Raw genomic sequence first — 26,162 nt, 5'->3', positions numbered from 1 at the left:
TTCTAAATCTTTGACATCACTAGTGCTAACTTAAGCATCAAAGTGTCTTTTGCAAGCACCCTTGCGCTGTCATTAGAGCTTCATCGGAGCAAGAAGACATCCAGCCGACAACCAAGCACTAGAGCAATTCAGCAGACTTGTGGAGTACAACTTGGTCTCCTAAGAACAATTGGGAAGACATCCGGTCGACAACCAAGCACTAGAGCAATTCAGCAGACTTGTGAAGTACAATTTGATCTCTTAAGAACAATTATAAGGTGCTCAATGTTGAACGAAGGAAACACCGATGACATGAAATGTTGTGACACAATGGGCAAGAAGAAAAGGGACACGCGGGAAAGGAAACCAAAGAATAATTTCATTTTTTTAATTAATAACATTTACGAGGAAAGGCATTTACGAGATTTCATGCCTTAATTGGGTGCAGGAAGAGAAATGAGGGTGCAGAAAGAAATGTTCTTTTTACAATTTTTAGAAATTCCGGCAAATTTATTGTAAATGGACCCTCAAGATTTGCATGTTTTAAATTGGGCTTCTAGACTTTATTAGGCCCATTATTCTTAAAAGTTTGTAACATTAGTATTTATGTTTAAATAAGTGTAAATTCTATTTTAGACTGTAAATTTTGTCCAAAATAGAAGAGAGAAATCAGTTACATAATTTTTAGGGTTTTAATTTTCCTTATTTCTCTATTTTTTGTTTTTTATATTAAATGGAAAACTAAATCTCTAAGGTTGAATTCATGGAATCAAGACCAAACAATATGAACTGAGGTCTTGCACCGACTATTAGTTTTTCTCTGTGATGTTTCTGAAATTAAGAATCACTTAGATCTTAATATGATAACTAAATACGAATTACAATATTGAAATTTAATTCATATAATCAGTTTAATTAATTTGATTGAATTAGTTAACTTTACAAAATTGAAAGTAGACTGTGGTGTGGTAGTTCTTCTACTCATAAATTTGTTTTGGTTTTCTTTATCAATTGATTTTATTTTCTTCTTTTCATATGAGTTTCTTCCACTGTACTTCTTTATTGATTCTATTGTCCTTCTTTTCCACGTCCTTATTATTTTTATCTTTCTTGTACTTCTCAGTTTATAAACAAGTAGTTCCATCAAATATGTATTACTTTTCATTTTATTGTTTTATTTTTAAAAAGAAATTATGTGAAGTGTATGAGTCGCCACGAATCATGTATAACAAATCCGACACATTCAAGGGTCTTTCTTCCAGCACCTCCAAAATTTTTTCTACACTTCCAAACTTTCTTTAAATTTCCAAAAAATCCTTTGACCATTTAAGGAAACTCGCAGACACCACACCCTCAAAATTAAGTCGACTTCCGAAAGTCAAAATATATGATTTTCGGAAGTCAAAATATATCACCGGAAGTCAAAATGTATCACTGAAAATTGACTTTCGGAAGTTAAAATGTATCACCGGAAGTCGACTTCCGAAAGTCAAAAATTATCACCGGATTTCGACTTCCAAAAGTCAAAAAATATTCCCGGAAGTTAACTTCCAGAAGTCAAAAAATATTCCCGAAAATCGACTTCCGGAAGTCAAAAAAATTCTCCGAAAGTTGACTTGCGTAAGTCAAAAAACAAATTTTATTTTGAATATTTTTAATTCTTTTTAAAATTTATATTTTTTAACTTTTAATGATTTTTTTAGTTTATTATTGTATTTATTTTTTATGTTTTCATATTTCTTAATATATATTTTTAAAAAAATATTAATATCTATATATAATTTTATTTTTATTTAATGTACTGAAATATTAATATCTATATATATAAAAAATACTATACACATGGAATATATAATAAAATAATTATAATAATATAATAAAATAAATAAAATTGAAAAATAATTTAACTTAAAATAGTAACTTTAACTTAAAAACAGAATATATATATATATATATATATATATATATATATATATATATATATATATATATATATATTCAATTTTTTATTTAGTATTTTTATTACTTATTTTTTTTAAAGTAATTTTTTAAAAAAAATTTATGTTTTATAATTTTTAATTCATGTTTTAAAATATAAAATAAAATAAAAGTTAAAAAATATAAATTTTAAAAAGAATTAAAAATATTTAAAATTGACTTAATTTTTTTACCTTCGGAAGTCGACTTCCGGTAATGTCTTTTGATTTTCGAGAGTCGACTTCCGGTAATGATTTTTGACTTCCGGAAGTCGATTTCCGGTGATATATTTTGACTTTCAGAAGTTGACTTTCGGTGATATATTTTGACTTCCGAAAGTCGATTTCTGGTGATATATTTTAACTTCCGGAAGTCATATTTTGACTTCTGGAAGTCGACATCTAGAAGTATTTTTGGAAATGTGATGTTCGTGAGTTTTCTTAAATGGTCAAAGGGTATTTTGAAAATTTAAAGAAATTTTGGAGGTGCAGAAGAAATGCTTGGAGGTATAGGAAGAAAGACCCTACATTTAATCCATGTCATAATTCAAACTATAAAATGATTCACCACCAACCAACATGAGGCCCCTTCTTCCTCCACCCCACTTTTTTATTCCTGTACCCCCTAAATTCCAAAATAAAAATATATTAAAAAATTTAATTTATGAGGTGTGTAATTCTTCCATCCATTTTTTTCCTTGATTGTCCTGAAAGTTAAAAAAGGGATTAGAATGGTTATTGAAGCGACATAAACAACTATTTAGAGTCTTTAGTGTAGAAAATCAACTAAGATATAAACATGTATAAGCCAGTGTAGCTAAGCGAAGAAGAGCAGAAAGAAAGAATCATGATGTGTTATGCAAAACCTAATCTAGAATATTTTGAGATTTGAAAATATCTTTCAAAATATGCAATTCAATTTTTTTTAAATATGCTTTAAAATATATATATTTTCAAATCTATAAATATATTTTGGAATATTTGTAACATCCCATTTAAATAATAACATAATTAAATGAAATCTTACACCGGATAATATAAAGAGCCAAGTTGCGGAGTATAAGGTCACTCCTTACAGTTATTCAAGGTACTTAAAAGAAAATACTAAAGCTCACTACAATGCCTACAACCCAAAAGGAGTAAGAGATAGCCAGTATTCAAAATAAAGTCTTAGGGACAATACAATACATGGGCCTTAGCCCTAAAGAAAAGCCCAAATAAAATGTGAAGTCCAGCCCAAGTAGACTATGTAGTAGATTCATCTCTCTCCTATTGACCACAAGTACCTCTCGCATCTGCTCCCATCAATAAATTGATGATCATCGCAAAGGTAGAAGAACAACATACAAGGCAATCAAACAAGCAAAGGGTAAGCTAGAGCCAAAAAGATTTCATCATGCAATCAAATATACTTTCACAGTCCAATATACACAGATCATCCAAGCATGTTATGACATTCAAATCAATACACTAAGACTCGACTCGACTCATCCAGATACATATAACCTGGTCAGATTCAGCGGATGCTTGCACTTGTGGTGGATACCTCTGCTCACCCTCGAGCTATGTGTTACAAGTGTTACAATGAATCAATTCCCTCATACACAAGGTTAGCCCTTGATGAGTTTCAGGCCTCCTGCTACTCTCACCACAGGAGTCAGTCCGATCTAAGTGAGACTAACTGACTCCTTAGAGTGTCAGGATGCAATCCTTACCTTGAATCCTTACCAAGTTATATAGATGGGGCACCACCATGGACACCCACTAACAGGAGCCATGGAATTACGTCCCGACCACTGAAGCACGACCAGGAAGTCTCACCTAGAGACTCATGGATTTACGTACTGACAACATACCAATCACATTCCAAACAAACAAATAATATTGATCATGCCTTTAACACCTCACGCCATCCTTTGTAACCCATCCTCATTCATATTCCATGTTGATTTCATACCATCCCATTCTTCTCAATTCGGGGATATAGAACTTCACCTCATACCAATACCATGCCATCAATGTAACATTATTGTTCATACCGAATTCATGACCACATATATAACCAACCATTTCATTGAAATCGCATGCCAAGATTTATCCAAGTTCATCATTCAAATCCATGGATCACATCACTCATGCATATTCATTCATCTCATACTTTATAAATGCATACCAAGACATACATATATCACAAAATAGTATTCATCCCAAATAAATGAGTGCCAACGTTTAAGTACTTGCAATTCCATACAATCAAGCACAACCCACAACCATAATTCTTACACCAAAATTCCCAAGAAAATTTATTATCACGAAACCAAAATCATTGTAGTAATGCGTGACACATTTTTCAAGCTACAGACATCTAATCGACAATCCAACCGGTCAAACCATAAAATAGCATGTTATGAACCACATGTCAAAATTTTAGCTCAATCCAACAGTTAATGAGTCGGGAAAGTCAATTTTACTAAAATTGCGCATATCAAAAAAATACATAGTCGTCCAACGAGCCAAGGAACTCGCCCAACGACTGTGCGACGCATCAGAATACGAGAAATGACGTCAAACATCACAGTTTCATTAATATTTGAACCCCTAACTCAGAAATATACCAAAACTAACGTTTTCCAATCATTTAAGCATAAAACAGAAACGAAAACAAACCACATGTTTCAAAAACGCGAAAAAGAACCTAGCTTCCCTTACTTGGAAAAGGGCTAATATTGGACTTCGACTCTTAAGCCAGCGAAACCAGTAGCTCCAAGGAAAAATCTATGAACTGAAACAATGGCACGACAAAGGAGATTGGATTCACACCGTGAGTCCTGACATAAACCACGAAAACAACTTAGAAAGGCTAGGTTTGAGAATTAACTTACGTGAACGGGAGACGGAGGTTGAGCTCACTTGAACTTGGGTAGATCTCCAAACCCTAGTAAAGGTTCTGTGGAGAGGAAATGGGTGAGTTAGGACACTGATTTTTCAGAATGACTTGCAATTGAGTGACCTTGGCTGCTTTAGGGGCCTTGGCACCCTATGGGCCAGCCCTTTAGGCCCAACAGTGTGGCAACCCTTAACATTAGGACACTCAATAAAAGTGGATCTTACAATATACAATGTAAATGTTTCTAAGATGTATTTTAGATTTCATTTGATAAATATTTTCAAATGCAGAAATATGTTTCGAATTAAAATATATTTAAAAAATATATTTTAAATTGTAATTTCTAAATCTAAAAATACTTTTCAAAATGTACATTATAAAATATAATTTGTTTAAATGTATTTTGGATTGTATAATTCAAAAAATATTTTTGAATTTAGAAAATATTTTACAAATTACATAATCCAAAAAGTATTTTAAAATTTAAAAATATTTTAAATTACATTATTTAGAATAAATTTTTAAATATATTTAAAATTATATAAAATATATTTCAAATTGTATAATCTGAAATATACTCTTAATTCAAAAATACTTTTAAAATTATACAATTCAAAATAAATTCCAAACACACATGACGCAAGGATAACTTTTGCCTTTTATATATTATAATTTTAATGATTAATAATTTGATATTAATGAGTTTTATAGAAGTGCAAAGAAAAAAAAAAAAGAAATACATAAAATACAAACGGTAAAATGATTCACCTTACCAACATGTATCATTAAAGAAAATTTTCTAAACAAATCACGATTCTCATAGTGCGATTCTTATTTTAATTATCGTCTCCGACTTCTCTTTGAGAACTTACAGAAAAAATTGGGAATTTTTTATTTTTTATTTTTTTTTGTGTTAGCAAAGTTAGACTCGTAATATTTACACATTCCTCTTTTGATGTCTACCTCTTTATTTTGGAATAGAGGCCTCCATTCTCTCAACCTGTTTTGATTAGAGTGCTAAAAAAGAGGTTTAAAAACAATAAAAAAAACGTGTTAAACAGATAACCAAATCACAAAAACTAAATTCAATAACAAGTGTTATTACATATATTATAATTTGTATCAGTTTCAATACACTTCATATATTTAGTATAAACAACATTCACCCTTGTGAAGAACCACAAAGCAGTTACAATTTACTTACGTGTACAAAACGGAAACCTAACTAGCTAAAAACATCTCTTATATTTCACTAAACAACTTCTACAACTTTCAAACGGCCTATCCTATGAAATGTTCAGTACATCAAAATCACAAATTATCATATGATATATATTGTACTTTTTGAAAATCTACCCTAAAAGTACCAAAAATTATTCCTAATTGATTTATAGAGGTGTTTTTTTTATCCGGTGCATAGAAGTTAAACTTTTACCAGTAACAATCTGTTCAACAAATAGCTGAGAAAACTTAAAAGAAAGTAGAACAAAGGGAGAACTATTCAACCAAAATAGTAACTAAAATAAACATGCATCTCCAAAAACTGCTTATTGGTGAAATCCAATAACAAATCTTTGAATACCAGCAAAATCAGCACGTATTTCTAAATTGTAGAAGCTTTCACTTCTGCTTTTCATGTAATCAACAAGACCCCGGCACTGCTTCTCACCATTTGTCTATTAAGAAAATTTTAAGAAACATTCAGAAGCAAAATAAGTGATTGTCATAGCATAAAAATAAAATACTTTTGCTTTCTGGGCTACTTTGTCTCATGAAATATCTTGTGTATTCATTATCACAGTTTCAGTTTCATCCACTTTTGGATTTAGATTCTATAACTAACTGTTAAAACATGTAAGTACTAGATTACTTGCAACTCCAATTATCTTAGCAACCACAAAAAGTTTAAAATCATATTTAGTTATAAACTGAGGGAGAACAGAGTATTAATTTCAAAGGACACCTTTGATCAAGTTCCTTATACTTGCTATTAAGTTTTCAAATTACAAAATGAATCAGAATAGTTTTTAAATTTCACTACATATTTTTAGTACAGACTATTTAATGTCAGAAAAAGTATCACGTGTCATTGTTTGATTTGATAATTTACAAGGGACTTGGTCTAAATTTGATCGTACTACAAAACTTAAAAATGTTCACGGTTTTATAATTGTATACAGATAACATTGTTGACTGCTATGACAACATAAAGAAACTTATAATCATATCACTAACATAACTATTGATATTACATTACTCATGTTCCATGATAACAAATTAGTGTAGCTTGAACAAGACAAATACTTTTTCTAATTATGTAGCGTAAATTGTCAAAGGCAACACGTTAGGATATAAAATAACAGGAAACAGAGTAGTTATAAATTATAGGATATCATAAGTCAGGTTAATCATATCTACAAATAGGAGGATGGTAGAGTAAAGAAGGGATGTTCATTTTGAAGACTGAGCATGATAAATAAGTGACAATATATTATATATTTTAGAGAGCTTAATCACCTCTTTTATGTTCTCATATTTATATTGATACAATTCGCATATAATTATTAGATGAAAAAGCAAAAATAAAAAATCAGAACTAGAATCATAGGTAAGAAGATAGGTAAACACTAAGCAATTTTCCAATAAAACTATTTAATGCCTCTATTTAATACCTACTATAGCATATGCAAAGGATCTATAGTTATTAATTGTCCAAGTATATCAACTTTGATGACTCCAACGCTTATTTTAGTGATTTGGAGCATCCAATATCCACTCTTCTAAAGTATCACGTGTCTGCTAATGTAATCATCTCTAGATACTACAAGCATGATAGTTGAATTGTCAAATGTATTTAGTATCAGAGAGTCTAAATTTTAAATCGTGAATAATACGATTCAGAAACATTATAAAAATTTAACACATACTTAAATATATAAGATATATAAATATGCAAAGCAATAATTAATAACAAACAACCTCAGTCAAGTAGAGTGGTTGTATAATGTGTATTTACCAAATAATTTCACAACTTCAGCAAGACAGCCTTCAAAAAGAAATATAGTTGTTCCATAAGATTCCTTTAACTATGATTATATGCTACTAAAAAAGTTTTGCATTTTATAGTCATCCAAAAAATAAGTGTTGTTGCTGCTGCTATTTGCATAATTACTACGTACAAACATATTTACCATTGTTGCTTGTATACAACAACCTCAAAAAAACATTATATTCTAATCATTCATATTTCATTCTCTTCCTCTCCATGATCTACATCCCTCAAGTCATCTTCATCTTTTATTGAAAGTTCTTCCCCTTCATTAACGTCTTCAACTTTTTCCTCATCTCCTACTATGAATTTTTCATTTTTATTGGTCTTCGCATTTAAGTTTCTAGGAACTATAGTAGCAAAAGAAAATCAAATAAAGTTAAGTTCTAGTTTGTTGAACATTCAATTAACTTCTAAAATTTATAAATAGAAATAATTACCTCTTCCTTTTTTTGCTTGGAGCTCCCTCTTCAACATCAAAACACTCATGTACATCCACGAGGAATCAATAGGAAAACAAGGATTTTTATTTTTAGTGATCCATTCATCATTCAATTCAATAGCTGACAAACATATGGGGTAAGTTTCCCTCTTCTCTTCTCTACACTTTTGTCTCAACTCAAGTTGAAGATTCTACTTTACATAGACAAGAGCATTTAATCTTTATTGTTCTAATCTATTTCTTCTCTTAGTATTGACTTGGTCAAATGTGCTACAATTCCTTTCACACCTTGTTACACTATATGTGAGGTTTAAATTTTTCATGACTACCTTTTGTAACTCATTACCTTATCCTCCATAACTCTCCCACCAAACAGCTATCAAAACAAAGAAGTATTGAATTATAACATAGTGGAATTAAAAATTACAAATCATATAAAAATGGTTATGAGAGTAATTTCATTACCGGGTGTTCCTTATTTCTAGTATCTATTGTCATGTGCATTTCAAAAAAGCATTTAGCTCCCTTGAACTTTTTAAGTTGTTGGTCAATTATAACTCTTGTTCTTACATACAAAACCATTCTTTGAAATGTTTGACATAAACCAGTCAACACCTCCCTGTCCGAATTGAAATTTGTCATAGTGATATCTAACACAATAAAAAATAAGTTCATGAGAACAAAGGAGATAATGCTACTTGGTACGACAAATTTAGGTGTAATTAACTTACCTAGGATTGAGATGATAGGTTGTTGCATGGATAAACCAATGTAGTTGTAAATTCAACCTAGTGTCTAAAACCTATGTAGTTGTAAATTCAACCTAGTAATCTTCCGCACTATTTTATAATTCTTTCTATCATTTGGAAATTTTCAGCAATTTGCTCCTTGGCTCTATCCATTGTTTTATAAATATATGGCATAGCTGGTTTTGCACCACCATCTAAAAGCCTCAACACTTTCACAAGCGGAATCACACATTTTAAGCAATATGTGATAGATCTCCAAAATATGTCAGTTCTCAACACTAGATTCATCACTTGCTTACCCTCATTTTTAGTAGCATGTGAACTAGTAGTCCATTCCTTTTGTTAAGAAGTGGACTTTAAGCCTAACTCAGCCCTATAAAACTGACTTGTAAGGTGAGGTTTGCACCAATTTATATACTATGAAATTGCTTTATTTTTGGTCGATGTGGAACTTTTAACACCCCCCTCACGTCGAGGTATATATATCTCGTGCGTGAAACTAGACATTAATGGGTGATCCGATAACGGCTCGATAGTGGGTGGAACTACATGTCCAACAAACACAAATCTCGCTAGGATAGGCTTTAAACCATGGCTCTATTACAATGTTAAGAAGTGGACTTTAAACCTAACACAACCCCACAAAACCGGCTTGTAAGGTAAGGTTTGCACCCACTTATATACTATGAAATTGCCTTATCTCTAGGTGATGTGGAACTTCCAACACTAGAGTGTTAGATATATATGAAGTTTTATGTTAATTAGGGAAATATAGCATCTATTGTTTATTAGGGAAAAATAGACATTGTTTAATATTGGTAGATATTGTTTATAACAATATCTTCTATTTACCATATTTATGTTTGGTTGTCATATATACTTGAATCACTCTTTAATTTAAATACATTCACCTACACACAAGAGAGATTAACCCTATACAGTTTTCTCAGTATTTAACACCTTCGAAGCAAACATTGATATAAGAACATTCTTTTGTTGATTAATACGATTTAATGTAAGATAAGAAGTAGAAAACCGTGTGAGAGCTGGTCTAGCTAATTCCCTTCCATTAGACTACTTTCTATACAAATTATGAACCCATGTGTGCCTATACATGTAAGTAGTTATTTTCTTTGCATTACTAATGGTATTGTAAAATGCCATAAGGTTTCCAATATCGTCAAGAACTAGATCAAGACAGTGTGTTGCACAAGGGGACCAAAATAAGTTGGTTCTCTTTTCCATTAACATTCTCCCAACTACCACAAGGTTAGAAACTTCATCTGTAACTACTTAGACAACATGCTCCTCTCCTTTTTCATCCACCATGTTATCCAACAACTCAAACATTTTTCTCATCTTTAATCATATCACTAGTATCAGTTGATTTCAAAAAAGCTATCCCCCTTGGACGGTTAACAAGAAATTTAGTGAGTGATCTTCCTTTCCCATCCATCCAATCATCACACATCAATGTGCATCTCCATTTTTCCCAATCAATCCTAGACTTTTTTAGACATTCTTGTACATTACTCACAGCTTTTTTCAAATAGGAAACCCATACCTTACGATAAGAAATAGGATTTAAACCTTTGTTATACTCTCCAACAACTTCAACATTTGGATAAAGAGGACTCCTTACAAGATTAAATGACAATGCATTACCATAAATGCAGTTGCAAACTTCCCTAATTACATCTTCTCTATTCTTATAAGATGCATTGATTATCATTTGTTGAAGATCATTCTTTCCTTTTGTCACTTCTCTTGACTCGTCTCCACAATCAAAGTTGTTATCCTTTTTTTTCTTTACTTTCAGCATCATTACAAATATTTCCTTCACCTCATCTGGAACACTACAACAAGGAATCACATCTTTCTTTGTTCAACAAGATGCTGCTTCATCCTTTTATGCCACCCCAACAAGCATGAGAACAAAATTTGCATTTTACTTGTAGTCTATTTGGTGGAATACTTTCACAATAATCCCAAGTAATATCAACCTCTCTTTTTGATTTACTCATGTCAAACGCATAAACAACAGAAGCAAGCACCCCTGCACATAATAGAGAGACACCCTATACAATGTCGCACTGCAAGTGTAGAGGGAAGAGATGAAGAGATGCGTGTGAGATGAGAGGAGAGAGGAGATATCGAGAGAGGGGGAATGTGAGAAGAAGATAGACAAACGAGAACAATCTTCAAGGGCACGAACCAAAAGACGGGAAAGGTTAAGGTTTTCAAATTGGGTGGGCCTACCCGACCCAGTTCAGATACCCATGATGATCATATCGCAACTCTGATCATGATTCACATTTGTATTGTGTGATTCGAACATGACTCAGGAGCTAACACGAGTCTTCAGACAATTCATATCGTGGAGGCTTGGCTCTTATCATATTGTACTATTCGTATCATGAATCACGCGATAAAAGTGCGAACCGCTTGAATCGCAATTTGATTTGCAATGGTCATCATGGGAATTTGAACCGGGTTGGGTCGGCCCACCCAACTTGAAAACCCTAACTTTTTTACCTTTCATTTTTCAAGCCCTTGAAGCTCGTTCCCATTCATTTGTCTGCTTCTCACATTTCTCCTCCCTCATTATCTCCTCACTCATCTTGTGCATCTCTCTTCATCACTTCTCTGTGCAAGCGACTCACGCTTACTGTGCAACGTCTTGCGGTGTCTCTCTGTTCTCTATTGGGCACTTGCTTCTATTGTTTACATGTTTAACATGAGTAAACCAAAAAGAGAAGTTGATATTACTTGGAATTATTGTGAAAGTATTCCACCAAATAGACAAGTAAAATGTAAATTTTATTCCCATGCTTATGGGGTGGCATAACAAGGATGAAGCAGCATCTTGTTGGAACAAAAAAAGATGTGATTCCCTATTTGTCCCAGATGAGGTGAAGGAAATATTTGTAATGATGTTAAAAGGTAAAGAAAAATAAAACAGAGGATAACAACTTTGATTGTGCATACATATCAACAAAAGTGACAAAAGGTAAGAATGATTTTCATCAAAAAGACAATCAATGCATCTTATAAGAATAGAGATGATGTAATTAGAGAAGTTTGCAACTACATTTCTGGTAATGCATTTTCATTTAATCTTGTAAGGAATCCTCTTTTTATCCAAATGTTGAAGGTTGTTGGAGAGTATGCCAAAAGTTTAAAGCCTCCTTCTTATCATGAGGTAAGGGTTTCCTATTTGAAAAAGGTTATGGATAATGTACAACAATGTCTACAAAAGTATAGGACTGATTGGAAAAAATGAGGATGCACATTGATGTTTGATGGTTGAACAAATGGGAAAGAAAGATTACTCATTAATTTTCTTGTTAACAGTCCAAGTGGGACTGTTTTTTTTGAAATATGATGATACTAGTGATGTAATTAAAGATGGGTAAAAAACATTTGAGTTTTTGGACAGCATGGTCTATGAAATTCGAGAGGAACATGTTGTCCAAGTAGTTATAGATAGAGCTTTTAACCTTGTGGTAGCCGGGAGAATGTTAACGGAAAAGAGAACCAAATTATTTTGGTCTGCTTGTGCAACACATTGTCTTCATTTAGTTCTTGAGGATATTGGAAAGCTTTCGGTATTTTACAATACCATGAACAATGCAAAGAAAATCAGCACTTACATATATATTTATGCACACATGGGTTCTTAATTTGTTTAGAAAGTACTCTAATAGAAGGAATTAGCAAGACCAACTATCACATGATTTGCTACCTCTTATCTTACATTAAATTGTATTAAGCAAAAAAAAAAAGTACTTAGATCAATGCAATGAGCTACTAGTCGACATGCTACCAAGAGTGAGGGTAAGCAAGTGATGAATCTAGTGTTGAGTGATGGAAGATTTTGGAAATTAATCACCTGTTGCTTAAAATGTGTGATTGCAATTGTAAAAGTGTTATTGCAATTGTAAAAGTGTTGAGGCTTGTAAATGGTGATGCAAAACCAGCTATGCCATATATTTATGAAGCAATGGATAGAGCCAAGGAGAAAATTGTTGAAAATTTCTAACAGATAGACAGAAGGTATAAAAAAGTGTGGAAAATTATTAACACTAAGTGGAATTTACAACTACATAGGCCTATCCATGCAGCACCCTATTATCTCAATCCTAGGTAAGCTAATTACACCTAAATTTGTCCTACCAAGTTGCACTATCTTCTTGAAGTTCTCATCAACTATTTTTCAATGTGTTAGATATTACTATGATAAAAATTTCAATCCGAATAGGGAGGTGTGATTGGTTTACATCAAACATTTCAACTAATTGTTTTGGACGTAAAAACACGAGTTACAATTGTTCAACAACTTAAAAAGTTCAAGCGAGCTACGGTACTTTTTGGAATGGACATGGCAATAGATACTAGAAATAAGAAAAACCTAATAACGAAATTACTCTCATTTAACAATATTATATGATTTATAAGTTTTAATTGCATTATATTATAATTCAATACTTCTTTGTTTTGACAACTTTTTGGTGGGGAGTGTTATGGAGAAGTTAAAAAGTTACAAAAGGTAGCCATGAAAATTTTGAGCCTCACATGTACTGCAACTAGTGTGAAAGGAATTGGAGCACATTTGACCAAGTCCATATTAAGAGAAGAAATAGATTATAACAACAAAGATTAAATGCTCTTGTTTATGTAAAGTACAATCTTCAACTTGAGCTGAGACAAAAGAGTAGAGAAGAGTAGGAGAAACTAATGGTCCCATATGTTTGTCAAATACTGAAGTGGGTGATGAATGGATCACTGAAAAAGAAAATCCTTGTTTACATATTGATTCTTGTGTTGATGTTAAAGAGGAGCTCCAAGATAAGAAAGGAAGAAAGGTAATTATTTCTATTCACAAGTTTTAGAAGTTAAAACTTGAATGTTCAACAAACTAGAACTAAACTTTATGTTACTCTTGTGCTAATATAGGTCCTAGAAACTTAAATGCCAAGACCAATAAAAATGGAAAATCCACATAAGGAGATGAGGAAGAAGTTGAAGACATTAATGAAGGGGAAGAACTTTAAATAAAAAATGAAGATGACTTGAGTGATGTAGACCTTGGAAAGGAAGAGGATGAAATATGAATGATCAAAATAAAATGTTTTTTGAGGTTGTTTAGTATACATGCAACAACCATAAATATTTTTGTATGTAGTAATTATGCAAATAGAAACAACAACACCTTTTTTAGATGGCTATAATGCAAAATTTGTTTAGTAGCATATAGCCATAGTTAAAGGAATCTTATGCAGCAACCACATTATTTTTTGAAGGCTTTGTTGCTGAAATTGTGAAATTTTGTGGTAAATACACATAAATACAACCACTCTGCTGATCAAAAAAAAAATACAACCACTCTATTTGACTATGAGCTTGTTTTGTTATTAATTGTCTTTGCATATTTATATGTCTTATATATTTAAGTATATGTTACATTTTTTAAGGTTTATATAATGTTTATGAATCGTATGATTCACGATACTATTCACCATTCAATATATTTAAGCTCCCTGATACACGATATGATTTGCAATTCAACTACCATGGTGTTATTCTTCAAGAAAAATGAAACACTAAAAATGGAAGTGTATGGGCTAAGTCCAAATATACATAATATTGCAACTAACATAAGATATTGTAACTAACAATGTCTAACACTCCCCTCAAGTTGGTACATATAACTTATATGAAGCAAGTTTGATAAAAATATAATCAATTATAGGTGTCCATAAAGACTTAGTAAAAATATTTGTTAACTAATCACTTGAATTAACACATTTGCGGAAATAAAATAACGTTAAGGGAAGGAGAGCAACATTTATATCTTTTTTGTGATCTAGTGAATCCTAAAATAAAAAGACACATTTTTGTGACCTAAGAGAAAATTTATCAAGACCAGGACTAAAATTATGAACAAAATATGTAGACCCAAAAAGTTTAAGAGGTACATAAGAAAACAAAATAGAATGAGGGATTTTGTTATCTAAAACCGAAGGCGGCATGCGATCAATAAGATAAAATGTAGTGAGAACAACATCACCCCAAAAATACTAAGGAACCTCACTGTGAATTAAATGTGCGAGTGGTTTCAACAGACAATCGAAAATCGTGCCCACATGTGCAGAAGGTCATAGGTGAAAAAGACCTTGAAACTTACATTCGGTGTCACTCATCTATCCTGAACTCCAGTCCTATAAGCAAACAAGAGCTTTGGTAAAAGAAATAACACAATCAAGGAAACGGGTGAGACAACTAATAGATAATAAGTTAAATGGGGATTCAAGACATAAAGAACATTATCAATGGATAGAGAAGGAAAAAGATTAATAGCACCAACACCATGCGTAGCTGAAAAGATGTTACAGACACAAGACTGGAGTGGCACGTGAGAGCGCGTGAGAGCTCCTATCAAGGTGATCTTGGCAGGTCGAGATCATCTGATTGGTGGCTCCAACGCCGATGACAGTGGTTGTTGCAGGGACGACGGGAAAAAAGTATATATGGGGATACCAAAAAAACCCCGAGCTTTAGATACCATGTGAAAATAGTGAAAACTAGGTATAGGGTTAATTCCCTTTGTGTAGAAAATACACATATGGTAATATATTTATAATGAAAAATAATCCAGGAAATATGGGCTAGCCCAAATATACATAATATTGTCACTAACAAGATTTTGTAACTAACAATATCTAACAGAAACAAAATGTTGTTGCAAGGTCTAGTTTCTGATCTATGGCACATAGGGTGTGTGAATTATCATGGCCGAGAATTATTCTAAATGATCTTAAAGTGGCATTTGAAGAGCCTTTGATTCTTTATTGTGATAATAAGTTAGCCATTAGCATTACTCACAATATGGTTCAGCATGATTGGATCAAACACAGAGATAGATAAACACTTTATTGAAGAGAAATGGGATAGTGGCATTATCACTACTTCTTAAATCCCGTCTAAGCTTCAGTTGCCATGTCTATTTACGAAAGGTCTTCTCATTCAACAATTTCATGATCTCACATGCAGGCTAGGACTGATAGATATCCATTCACTAGCTTGAGGGAGAGTGTTGTTAGTAGAATATTAATTGTATTACTAGAAGCTTTTAGAAGATTCTAAAGATATCTATGTAATTATTACTATAGGATTACAACTCTTCATATATAGAGACTAATTTACTGTAAGCAAGATATTAAAAATATTACGGAAGTTGTTACAATTTCTTAGAAGTTGTTAGAAGCTCTTAGAAGCTGTTAGAAGAATCTAGAGATATCTCTGTAATTATTACTATAGGATTAGAGTTACCTATATAGAGAGGCTAATGTATTTTTCCAAATTAATCAATTGAGTAAGAATCCTTTTTCTTTCAAATTAATTCTTTGAAGTCTTCCAATATATGTTCAATCCATGTCTCCAATAGAATCTCAAAGCTTTGCAAGATACGCATCATAATAAGCATCTTAAAGATGAATAAGAATACACATAACAATTTAACAAAAGATAACAAAAGAAAGGAAAGTCGATTGGCATCTTTGAGAAATTTACTTGAATTCTAGTAAAGTGATATAAAAAATAATGTAATAAAAAATGAGTACTTATTTTCTAGAATTAGGAATATAACTATAAACTTTTCTACAAAGGGATTACTTATAGAGATTATTTCCAAAGTTTCCAACTTTGAATAGATGTGCCAAACGGAAAACTTATTCTGAATCAAATGCCCCTTCCTCAAGGGGATTACAGTTCACTCAATTGCAATCCAATTAAGCTAGGTGGTATTGATTTTATTATTTATATGAGCAACCTAGAAAACAGACACACAATAAGAAACAAACATTTGGTACAAATTTGTAGAAAGCACGAGATCCATACCTCAAAAGCAAAAAATCCACCAGATCTCAACATTAAAGCAGCCCCATCACAAAGATGGAGAAGAGCATTCATTCCTTCAATACCTCCATCTAATGCTAATCTCGGTTCATGTCTACCAACTTCAGCTTGTAGACCAGAAATGTCTTTACTTGGTATATAAGGAGGGTTACTCACTAGACCAGCTAGCTTTCCTTCCATATCTTTCAATGGTTCAAACCAGGATCCTTCCCTTAAGTCAATTTTATCCTGCAAAGGACAACAAAGTAGTTCAAATGTCAATCATAATAATCATAACTGGAAGTGATAAAGATGTATTAAGAAAATATATTTTAAAGGGGGCATGATGATAAACAACAGAAGACATATAGATAAAAATCAACAATTTTAAATTCCCCTATTTTATTTTAGTTTGTCAGTATACTTCTCCTGATATCTATTTAAAACAAAAGGCTGGGTATTCAACCCCAGCAACATTTGATGTGTCTTAACCCAAAACGAGTTTTGTTGCGGTTTATACACATTCTAATGAACAAGGCCAAGTCTCATTGTGACTTGAATGGACATTTGGAGCTTCTAAACATGAAATCAACTCTCTGCTTTGGCTTGAAAACAAAACACACACACATAGACCATCATGTAAGATACATAGAATGAAAGGAATATGAAAATCAACAAAAACATATTGGCAAAAACTCACAGGAAGGTGGAAATATGTCCTCCAAATTTTCAGCAATTTCATATAAAACCAACGGAGGCTGTTAAAACCATGGTGGAAAAAGGTCAAGAGGAAATGAAAGTATGGAGATTGAAAAGTTAGAATCTCTAACCTGTAAGCAATACCTCTGCACATTATAAGTTGCAACGGCAACAGCCACAGGGCTTAAATCTGTGGCAATAACTCTCCCTCCTTCATTCCCCAAAACCCCACCAATACCAATAGCAAGGGCACCACTTCCAGTCCCCAAATCAGCCCAAACCCCACTCCTCAAATCCTCATTCTCTGACACCACATCTGACACGATATCAACGACAAGTTCTGTCTCAGGTCTTGGTATCAAAACTCCTTCCTGGACACTCAACACCAAGTCCCTCCAATGCTCACACCCAACCACATACTGAAAGGGTCTCCTCTCGTGGACCCTTTGCTTCCACAAACTGTAAAGCTCCTCTATATCAATCCTCATTGTCACCTCATCATCATCCTCCATACCTAGTGATTTGTCTTCAACAGCATCCTCCATTAGCCACTTAAGCTCCCTGCAGAGCATGCTTGAGTCTGGCCCATTATCTGACTGCACAAAAGTTGACCCAATTGAAAAGGAAAGACCTTTGGCCCAATCGTGCCATTTCTTGAGGTCACATAACTTGGTTGAGTAAATGGGTGGTCTCAAAAAGAGGGGAACTTGAGGTTTCACACAAGTGGGGGAAGATGACAGTGCTGAAGAGCAAAAGGGTCTACCCAGAGAGCCAAAAGAAGAACAATTGAGGAGTTTGGGGAAGCAATGAGGAAGATTTACACTGCCTAATGTTAGCTTCATTAGAAGAGAACGAAAATGACGAAACTTTTTTGTTACTCTACTGCATCATCAGTCATAAACTTCAGCATTTGCATAACCTAACAGATAAAAACTGAGTAAGGGTTGGCAAAAAAATCAAGTTATTTTTCTTGTTATAATTCAAATTTAGCGTTACCCCGCAAGATGCTTTTCACTTGAAATTAAAACCCCCAACAAATTTCAATTTGTGAACAGACAAGGTTTAGCTTACTTACTGAAAGACGAAGAAAATACTCTGAAGTGAGGATGTAACAGGTAAATAGCCACCTGGAAAGAGATATGGCACCTGAACGGGATAATCTTAGTTTAAAAGTATTAGCTTGTGTCATGTAAAATTTTTAGAATTAAATATGATTTTCTTTTTAAAATTAGTTTATTTCTAAATTTTAGATTAATTTAGTTTTTTATTTTTAAAATATATAAATTTAGTCTTTTTAATCAAATTTTATTAAGGATTAGGTTTATTTGATATTTGGTATATAGTTCAGCATTGTATTTAAATTGTTTATACTGTTTAACACATTTTTGTTTTACGGTTAAGTTAAATATTATAATAAAAAACGTTTGAAATGTCAAATAAATTTAATAAAATTTGACTAAAATGACTAAATTTACGTATTTCGAAAGATGATGGACTAAATTAGTTCAAAATTTCGAATTGGACTAATTTCAAAATTTAAGTTAAGAGACTAAAAACATATTTAACTCAATTTTGTATTATATATTTGACACATTTTTTAATTTAAATAAAATTTAAACATGTTTGAAATTAGAAAAGAAATATGTAAAATATTTAAAAAAACATAAATAATTGAAATATAGGGAAATAACAATCTTTAAAGTAAAACATGTGAAATTAAAAGAAATTAATTTGAGAGTGTAAGTAAAGTAGTTCAAGAAAGGACATCATAAGATGTTCTTAGAAAAATATTTGATGATTTTAAATATGAGATAAAAAAATCTAATGTAAAGTTATTTGATTATTTAATATTCTCATTTCCGCGTCTTAATTCCTTTAAAAGCGTAAAATGTTAAAGTACAAAATTTAAGACATGGTTTCAAAGTTTGGCATGGGAATAATTTGATATATTTCTTTTTAAAATTAAATATATTTTTCTTTTAATTATTACAAAATTGTGTTTTGTTTTTAAATTAAATTATAAAGTATTTATTCTTTGAACTTTATAAAAGTCAATTTATAATTTATATCATTCTCAATAATCTACACATAGAGTTTATGAAATGTTTCAGAAGAAACAAATCAAATTTGATTCTGAACTAAAATATAATGTTCATGAGTTTGTTAAAAAAAAAATTTATATTGACTTTTATAAGGTATAGGGATTAAATACTTTATAAGTTAGTTTAACTCTTAAATGTCTTTTCATTCTCTAAATTGTTACGCGTGAAATTAGATTTTGTCCATGTTTTGAATTTTGATCATGTTTAGTTCTCAAAGTTTAAAAATGATTTGATGAAGTTCTAATCATTAAGACGTCAAGAATTTGCTGATGTGGGAAAAATATTACCACATGTGTGTCAATGTGTGTATCCATGTCAGCACATGACACACGCGACAACACTGTTTGTCACCTCAACAAATTTTTAACAATGTTTGGTAATGAGGACTACATTTGTTCATTAATAAAGTTTGGAAATGAAAATGATTCAAAACTTGGGAGACACCATAATAAATATGTTGACATGGACATACACATGTCAACACATGGACACACACGCAGCAACGTCGTTTGTCATATGAGCAAATCATTAATGTTATTTGATGACGATGATTAAATCCATTCAATTCTAATGTTTAGGGACAAATTATTGTCAATGTTTGGAACAGAGATAAATTTCAATTTTGCATCGTAATTTAGGAACTAAAAATATATTTAATCCTTAGTTTAATGACTAAACACAATTTTCCATAATAATTTGAGGATAAAAAACATACTTAACTCTCTTTTTTATAACTAATATTTTTTTATTTTTCTCATGATATACTTTCTTATCCACCACATAAGAGGGTAGGATTTTCTTAATTAGAATCAAAATGTTACATGAATATAGTTTATATAAGAAAGATATGCTTCAACATATTATAAAACTATTAAATAAAATCCGCACAAACAATACTTAAATAGAATGTATTTAACTTTTGTGCAAACACTTTTACCATTTAGATTATGATTTCAGCCCCACGAGGATAAACATAAATCATTTCTACATGATTTTGAAATATTTTGATCAGCTGCACATTACCAACATGAGTGCATCTTAATACTTCCTTTTGAATGGATCAAGTAGAATGTTGTAGTTCACAAACTGAACAATTGAACACGATTCACGAGTTGCAGTTCAGATATGAGAGTTAATTCAGTTTTAAATTGTCTCCTTGCCCTGAACCTTTCAAAAGTCTTTTGTTTGCTATTTCTTCTCCCTAGGGCAATAATCCATGAAATGAACAAATATTATTGATTTTATTTCAGGAAGTAATATTGAAAATAAGAAGAAAAAAAAAAGCATGTTCATGATTTTAAGTAATGACCTTATATACAGGTCTAGTAGAGTGATAGGTTAGCACAGAAAACAAAAAGGAATAATCAGAAGGTATGAGAATATCAGGGGAGAAATTTTGTATTTAACATCTGTCCCCTTTTTCATAATCATTAACTGTGCTTATATTGCGTCATACATGCAACGTTCAAAATAGTGCAAAATAAGAAAAAAGAATAAAGTTTGTTAGACATGCTCCCTACTGCTTAACCAATTCCTATAGATACTGCCACGTAGTCATTTGGTTACATAATCCTTGAGGTAAATTGGTCTCCTCCGAATTCGTTGTGGTCTTGCATCATTTTCTATTTCCTCTTGAATATTCTCTAGGCTTAATTGTTCCACCATAATGGGCCTATTAGGAGACGTAGTCCTAACATCTCCTTCTGCGAGAGTCACCTTGTCCTCAAGGTGAAATTGGGCTTGAATTTGTGCCCAAGGTTCCCAGGTGGCCTCTTCTAAAGGATGGCCCTGCCATTGAATCAAAACTAATTGTTGTGGAGCATCAGTGTTAGAGGACAACTTCCAATCCAGAATAACAGTGGGAGTGAGGACTGGTTGATTGTCTTCAATGTTAGAGGGAAGAGGTAATGGTTGAGGAGAAGGAAGGGGGCCTTGGTGAGGCTTTAGAAGGCTCACATGGAACACATTATGTATCCTGGCATTAGAAGGAAGGTCCAATTTGTATGCTACGTCACCTATCTTTTCAAGAACCTGATAGGGGCCAAAGAACCTTTTCTACAACTTTCCAAGGTACTGACCAGTGATAGAGCGTTGACGACGTGGGCGAAGCCTTACGTAAACCCAATCACCGATGTTGAAGTGAACATCCCATCGATGGGAATCAGCCCATCGTTTCATGGCATGTTGTGCTTTAAGAAGATTGGACTGCAATTTGCGAAGAATTGCGTCGCGGGAGTTGGTGTCAAATTATGCTGCAACATTGGTAGTAGTCATATCCAAAATCTGAGGGATGTTTGGTGGAGGACGACCAAACATAACTTCGAATGGAGTGAAACCAATAGAGGAATTAATGGTGGTGTTGAAGCACCACTCTGCCAATGGAAGGAATTTGCCCTATAAAGATGGTTAGTGATGGACAAAACAACGCAAATATTGTTGGAGAATTTTATTTTCGACCTCAGTTTTTCCGTCCGTTTGAGGATGGTAAGCTGTGGACATACGCAGCTTTGTGCCACTCAAACGAAATAGTTCGCGCCAAAAGTGACTGAGAAATATAGGATCACGGTCTGAAATTAAGCTCTGAGGAAGGCCGTGTAATTTGCACACCAAATGTGAAGAGATCAGTAACTTTAGTAATGGTGAATGATCGAGGCAACATACCAAAATGTGCACCTTTAGAGAATCGATCCACCACAACCAAGATAGTATAATGGCCCTAAAACGGGGGCAGTCCAATTATGAAGTCTAGAGAGAGATCTTCCCAGCAGCGTGACAGAGGCAAGATAGGTTGTAACAAGCCGGAGGAACGTTGGGTCGAAATTTTCGTTTGTTGACAAGTGGTGCAGTGAGCAACGAAAGAGAAAACATATTTTCGCATACAATCCCAATAAAAGTTAGCCTTAATTTTAGCCAATGTACGAGCAGCCCCCGGGTGACCAGCCAAAGGGGTTGAGTGAAACTCTTGGAGGAGTAAGGGAATCATAGATCATGACTTGGGAAACCAAATTTTTCCCTTATATAGTATTAGGTCCTGTTGGATGGAAAAATCAGGGAACATGGAGGGATCTTGCAGAATATGATTCTTAAGATCCAAAAAATTAGCATCAGAAGCAAGAGTGTGCTTAAGGTCTTAAAGAAAGTCCATTTGAGACAGAGAAATGAGGAAAAATGAGTATGCATCAGGTGAAATACGGGAAAGTGCATCAGCAACGGTGTTTGTTTTGCCAGGTTTAAAATGGATCTCAAGTCGAAGCCCAATAGTTTGGCTACATAGGATTGTTGGTCAGGAGTTAACACAGTTTGAGAAAGCAATTCCTTGATGGCTTGCTGATCAGTGTAGATGACGAAGTGGCGACCGAGCAAGTATTGGTGCCATTTCTAAACAGGAGATGTGATAGCATGGAGTTCTCTTATGTATGCTGATGAATTACACAATTTAGGGCAAAATTGCTTACTAAAAAAGGCAATTGGGTGTCCCTGTTGTGATAACACGACCCCCATACCAGAACCGGAGGCATCTGTATGAACAGTGAAAATCAGATCAAACCGTGGCAGAGTCAAAATTGGTGCGGAAGTAACAATAGTTTAAGGTTCTCAAACGCCGTAGTAGCTGAAGCAGACCAAGTAAGTTATCCTTCTTAAGTAAATTAGTTAAGGCAACAACAATAGAGGCATACCCCTTTACAAATCAAAGATAAAATCCCGTGAGGCCAAGAAAACCACGTAGAGACTTCAAAGTGGTGGGTAAGGGCTAATCAACGATAGCTTGGACCTTTGAAGGATCTGGTGTGACACCCTAAGAAGAAACTACATGACCCAAATATTGAATCAATTGCTGCCCTATGAAACACTTGGAACCCTTAAGATGAAAATTGTTTGTAAGTAGCAATTGGAAGGCTATTTTCAAATGAGAGATGTGCTCCTCCAAGGTGAGGCTGTATACAAGAATATCATAAAAAAAGACGACAATAAAACGACGTAAATGGGGGCGAAATAGGTATTCGTGGTAGCCTGAAAGGTAGAAGGTGCATTGCACAACTCGAATGGCATGACCTTCAACTCAAAGTAGCCGTTGTGGGTGGGGAACATCGTTTTAGGGGAATCATTAGGCAACATGAGAATTTGGTGGAAACCTGCGAAGAGATCCAATTTTGAAAACCATGTAGCATTACCGAGTTCATCCAGAAGCTCATCGATAGTAGGTATCGGAAATTTGTCTTTGACAATAACTGCATTGAGGGCACGGTAATCGACGCAAAATTGTCATGTACCATCCTTCTTCTTAACAAGAAGAATAGAGGAAGAATAAGGACTTGTGCTCGGTGTAATGAATCCCGAGTGCAACATTTTTTGAACTTAAGCCTCAATTTCTTGTTTTTGAAAGTATGGGTAACGGTAAAAGTGCACTAAAATGGGAGCAGTGTTGGGTAAAAGGGTGATGGAATGGTCGGTGGAACGAGACAGTGGAAGGGTGGTTGGTGCGAAAAATAGAGAAAAGTAGGTGGTGAGTAAGTGTTGTAGTTGAGGGGTAGAAGAAGAAGGAATAGCAGTATCAGAGGGCAAATGAGGTATAACTGAAATGTGGGAATGGATGGATGGAGAAGGCTCGAGTGTGAGTTGAAAGAGGGCATCTAATCTGTTGGTTTGTTGTAGGCGTTTAAGTTGGTGGGCGGTGATAGGTGTAGGGTTTCGGCCTTGTTCCCCCTTGAGTTCTATCATCTGACCCTCCCACATAAATCTCATGAAAGGGCCATTGTAGTCCATAATGAAAGGGCTAACTTGAGTAAGCCATTGAACCCCTAAGACTACATCAGTGCCAGATAGATCTAAGGGGTATAAGTCAATAGGGAAGTCGAGAGAGGCTAAAGTAATGTGGGCAAAAAGTAGTGCAAGGTAAAAATTCACCATTCCTAACCATGACCCGAAGTGGGCTCAAGTGCAAGGTTAAGAAAATAGGCTACCTTTGTTTGTATGAAATTATGGGTGGCACCACTATCAACCATGATATGTACTTCACAACTGTTAATAGAGCTTGTGACCCAAAAAGTTATAGGAGTCGAATGACCCGAAAAAGAGTGAAGGCTAATCAACCCTGCTTCCAAAGATGGGTTATCTGGTGGGTCACAATCCACTTCCGTGAGTGAGCTAGAAACATCGTCGGGGTCAGGAATGATGAGCAAGAGGAACTGTGACTTACAACGATGGCCACGTGTATACCTTTCGTCACAATTATAACAAAGGCTTTTCTCACGGTGTGTCTACATTTTAGCTTCAGTAAGGCGTTTGATGGGTAGTTTGGAGGGAGATGTGGGAAGTAGTGGTGGGAGTGATTTGGAGGGTAGTGGTAGTGGTGAGTGGTGGTCTGGGGAATTTGTGGAAAGGCATAGGAGCGGAACGGAGTTTGGATTTGTCATCATGTAATTTGGCGAACGCCACAGCTTGTGGCATGTTAGTGGGTTAGAGGGTGGTGACCTCACGTCTGAGGTGGGGCTTAAGGCCGGAGATGAAACAACTAAGGTAGAAGCTGGTTGGGTACCCTGAGATGCGGTTGGCAATCGACTCGAACTCAAAAATATAGTCATGAAGGGTCTGAGTTTGAGTGAGGCGACAGAGTGCATCAATCGGATCGTCAAACTTTGATGGTGCCAAACGCAGTTCCAAGGCAAGAAGGAAGACATCCCAAGAGGTGAGAAGACCATTATTGTGCATCCATTGGTACCAAGCGAGTGCATGGACCTCTAAGTAGAAGGAAACAATCTGGGTTCTTTGTTTCGGTGGTGTATTGTGAAAGTCGAAAAACTGAGTGATCTTAAAAATCCAACCCAGTGCATCATCACCATTGAAAGAAGGGAGGTCGAACTTAAGGGGGCGGGCAGAGGTGTATGTAGGAGTGAGAGGTGGTACAAAGAGTTTGGTTTCCAATTTGGATTCCAAAAGGGAGGTGCGAGTAGCGATGTCATGTAATGTATTGGAGAAATTGGGCTGAGAAAGAAGTATTTGCTCCAATTTTTTGTCAAGGGAAGAAAAAACGTCAGAAGTGTCAGCCATAGGAGGAAGAGGGTCAATGAAAGCACCAATGATAGGTTAGCATAGAAAATAGAAAGGAATAATCAGAAGGTATGAGAATATCAGGGGAGAAATTTTGTATTTAACATGTGTCCCCTTTTTCATAATCATTAACTGTTCATATATAGCGTCATACATGCAACGTTCAAAATAGTGCAAAATAGTGCAAAATAAGAAAAGAGAATAAAGTTTGTTAGACATGCTCCCTGCTGCTTAACTAATTCCTATAGATACTGCCATGTAGTCATTTGGTTACATAATCCTTGAGGTAAATTGGTCTCCTCCGAATTCGTTGTGGTCTTGCATCATTTTCTATT

At 33.8% G+C, this 26,162-nt stretch overlaps 1 protein-coding gene across 4 annotated transcripts; it reads right to left on the bottom strand.

Annotated features, from left to right (window-relative positions):
• Positions 1-3,097: 3,097 nt before the first annotated feature.
• On the bottom strand, positions 3,098-18,842 carry LOC114183054 (release factor glutamine methyltransferase). Of its 4 annotated transcripts, XM_028070158.1 has the most exons (5): positions 18,753-18,842; positions 17,809-18,596; positions 16,982-17,227; positions 15,270-15,303; positions 6,411-6,518 (listed from the first exon to the last, which is right to left on the bottom strand). In XM_028070158.1, the coding sequence occupies exons 2-4, from the start codon at positions 18,517-18,519 to the stop codon at positions 15,286-15,288; spliced, it is 975 nt and encodes a 324-aa protein (XP_027925959.1). In that variant the 5' UTR covers positions 18,520-18,596; positions 18,753-18,842; the 3' UTR covers positions 6,411-6,518; positions 15,270-15,285. The 4 variants fall into 4 exon arrangements, with proteins under 4 accessions (XP_027925730.1, XP_027925815.1, XP_027925894.1 ...); XM_028069929.1 differs by lacking the exons at positions 6,411-6,518; positions 15,270-15,303 and adding an exon at positions 3,098-3,250; XM_028070014.1 differs by lacking the exons at positions 6,411-6,518; positions 15,270-15,303; positions 18,753-18,842 and adding exons at positions 3,098-3,250; positions 18,674-18,748.
• Between the last annotated feature and the right edge of the window lie 7,320 nt (positions 18,843-26,162).

Source organism: Vigna unguiculata, chromosome 1, assembly GCF_004118075.2.
Source record: "Vigna unguiculata cultivar IT97K-499-35 chromosome 1, ASM411807v1, whole genome shotgun sequence".
In the NCBI taxonomy this organism is placed as follows: Eukaryota; Viridiplantae; Streptophyta; class Magnoliopsida; order Fabales; family Fabaceae; genus Vigna; species Vigna unguiculata.
Note: the sequence above shows the minus strand (reverse complement) of the source record. Positions and strands in the feature narration are given on the sequence as shown.

Bases quoted from the DNA above. Each gene is read 5' to 3' on its own strand.
- LOC114183054 (XM_028069929.1), bottom strand. From the start codon at position 18,519: ATGAAGCTAACATTAGGCAGTGTAAATCTTCCTCATTGCTTCCCCAAA. The intron at 17,228-17,808 runs GTTAGAGATTCT...TGTCCTTTGCAG, and splicing joins TGCAGAGGTATTGCTTACAG to GATAAAATTGACTTAAGGGA. The intron at 3,251-16,981 runs GTATGGATCTCG...TGATGGGAGCAG, and splicing joins GTGGATTTTTTGCTTTTGAG to ATGCGAGAGGTACTTGTGGT.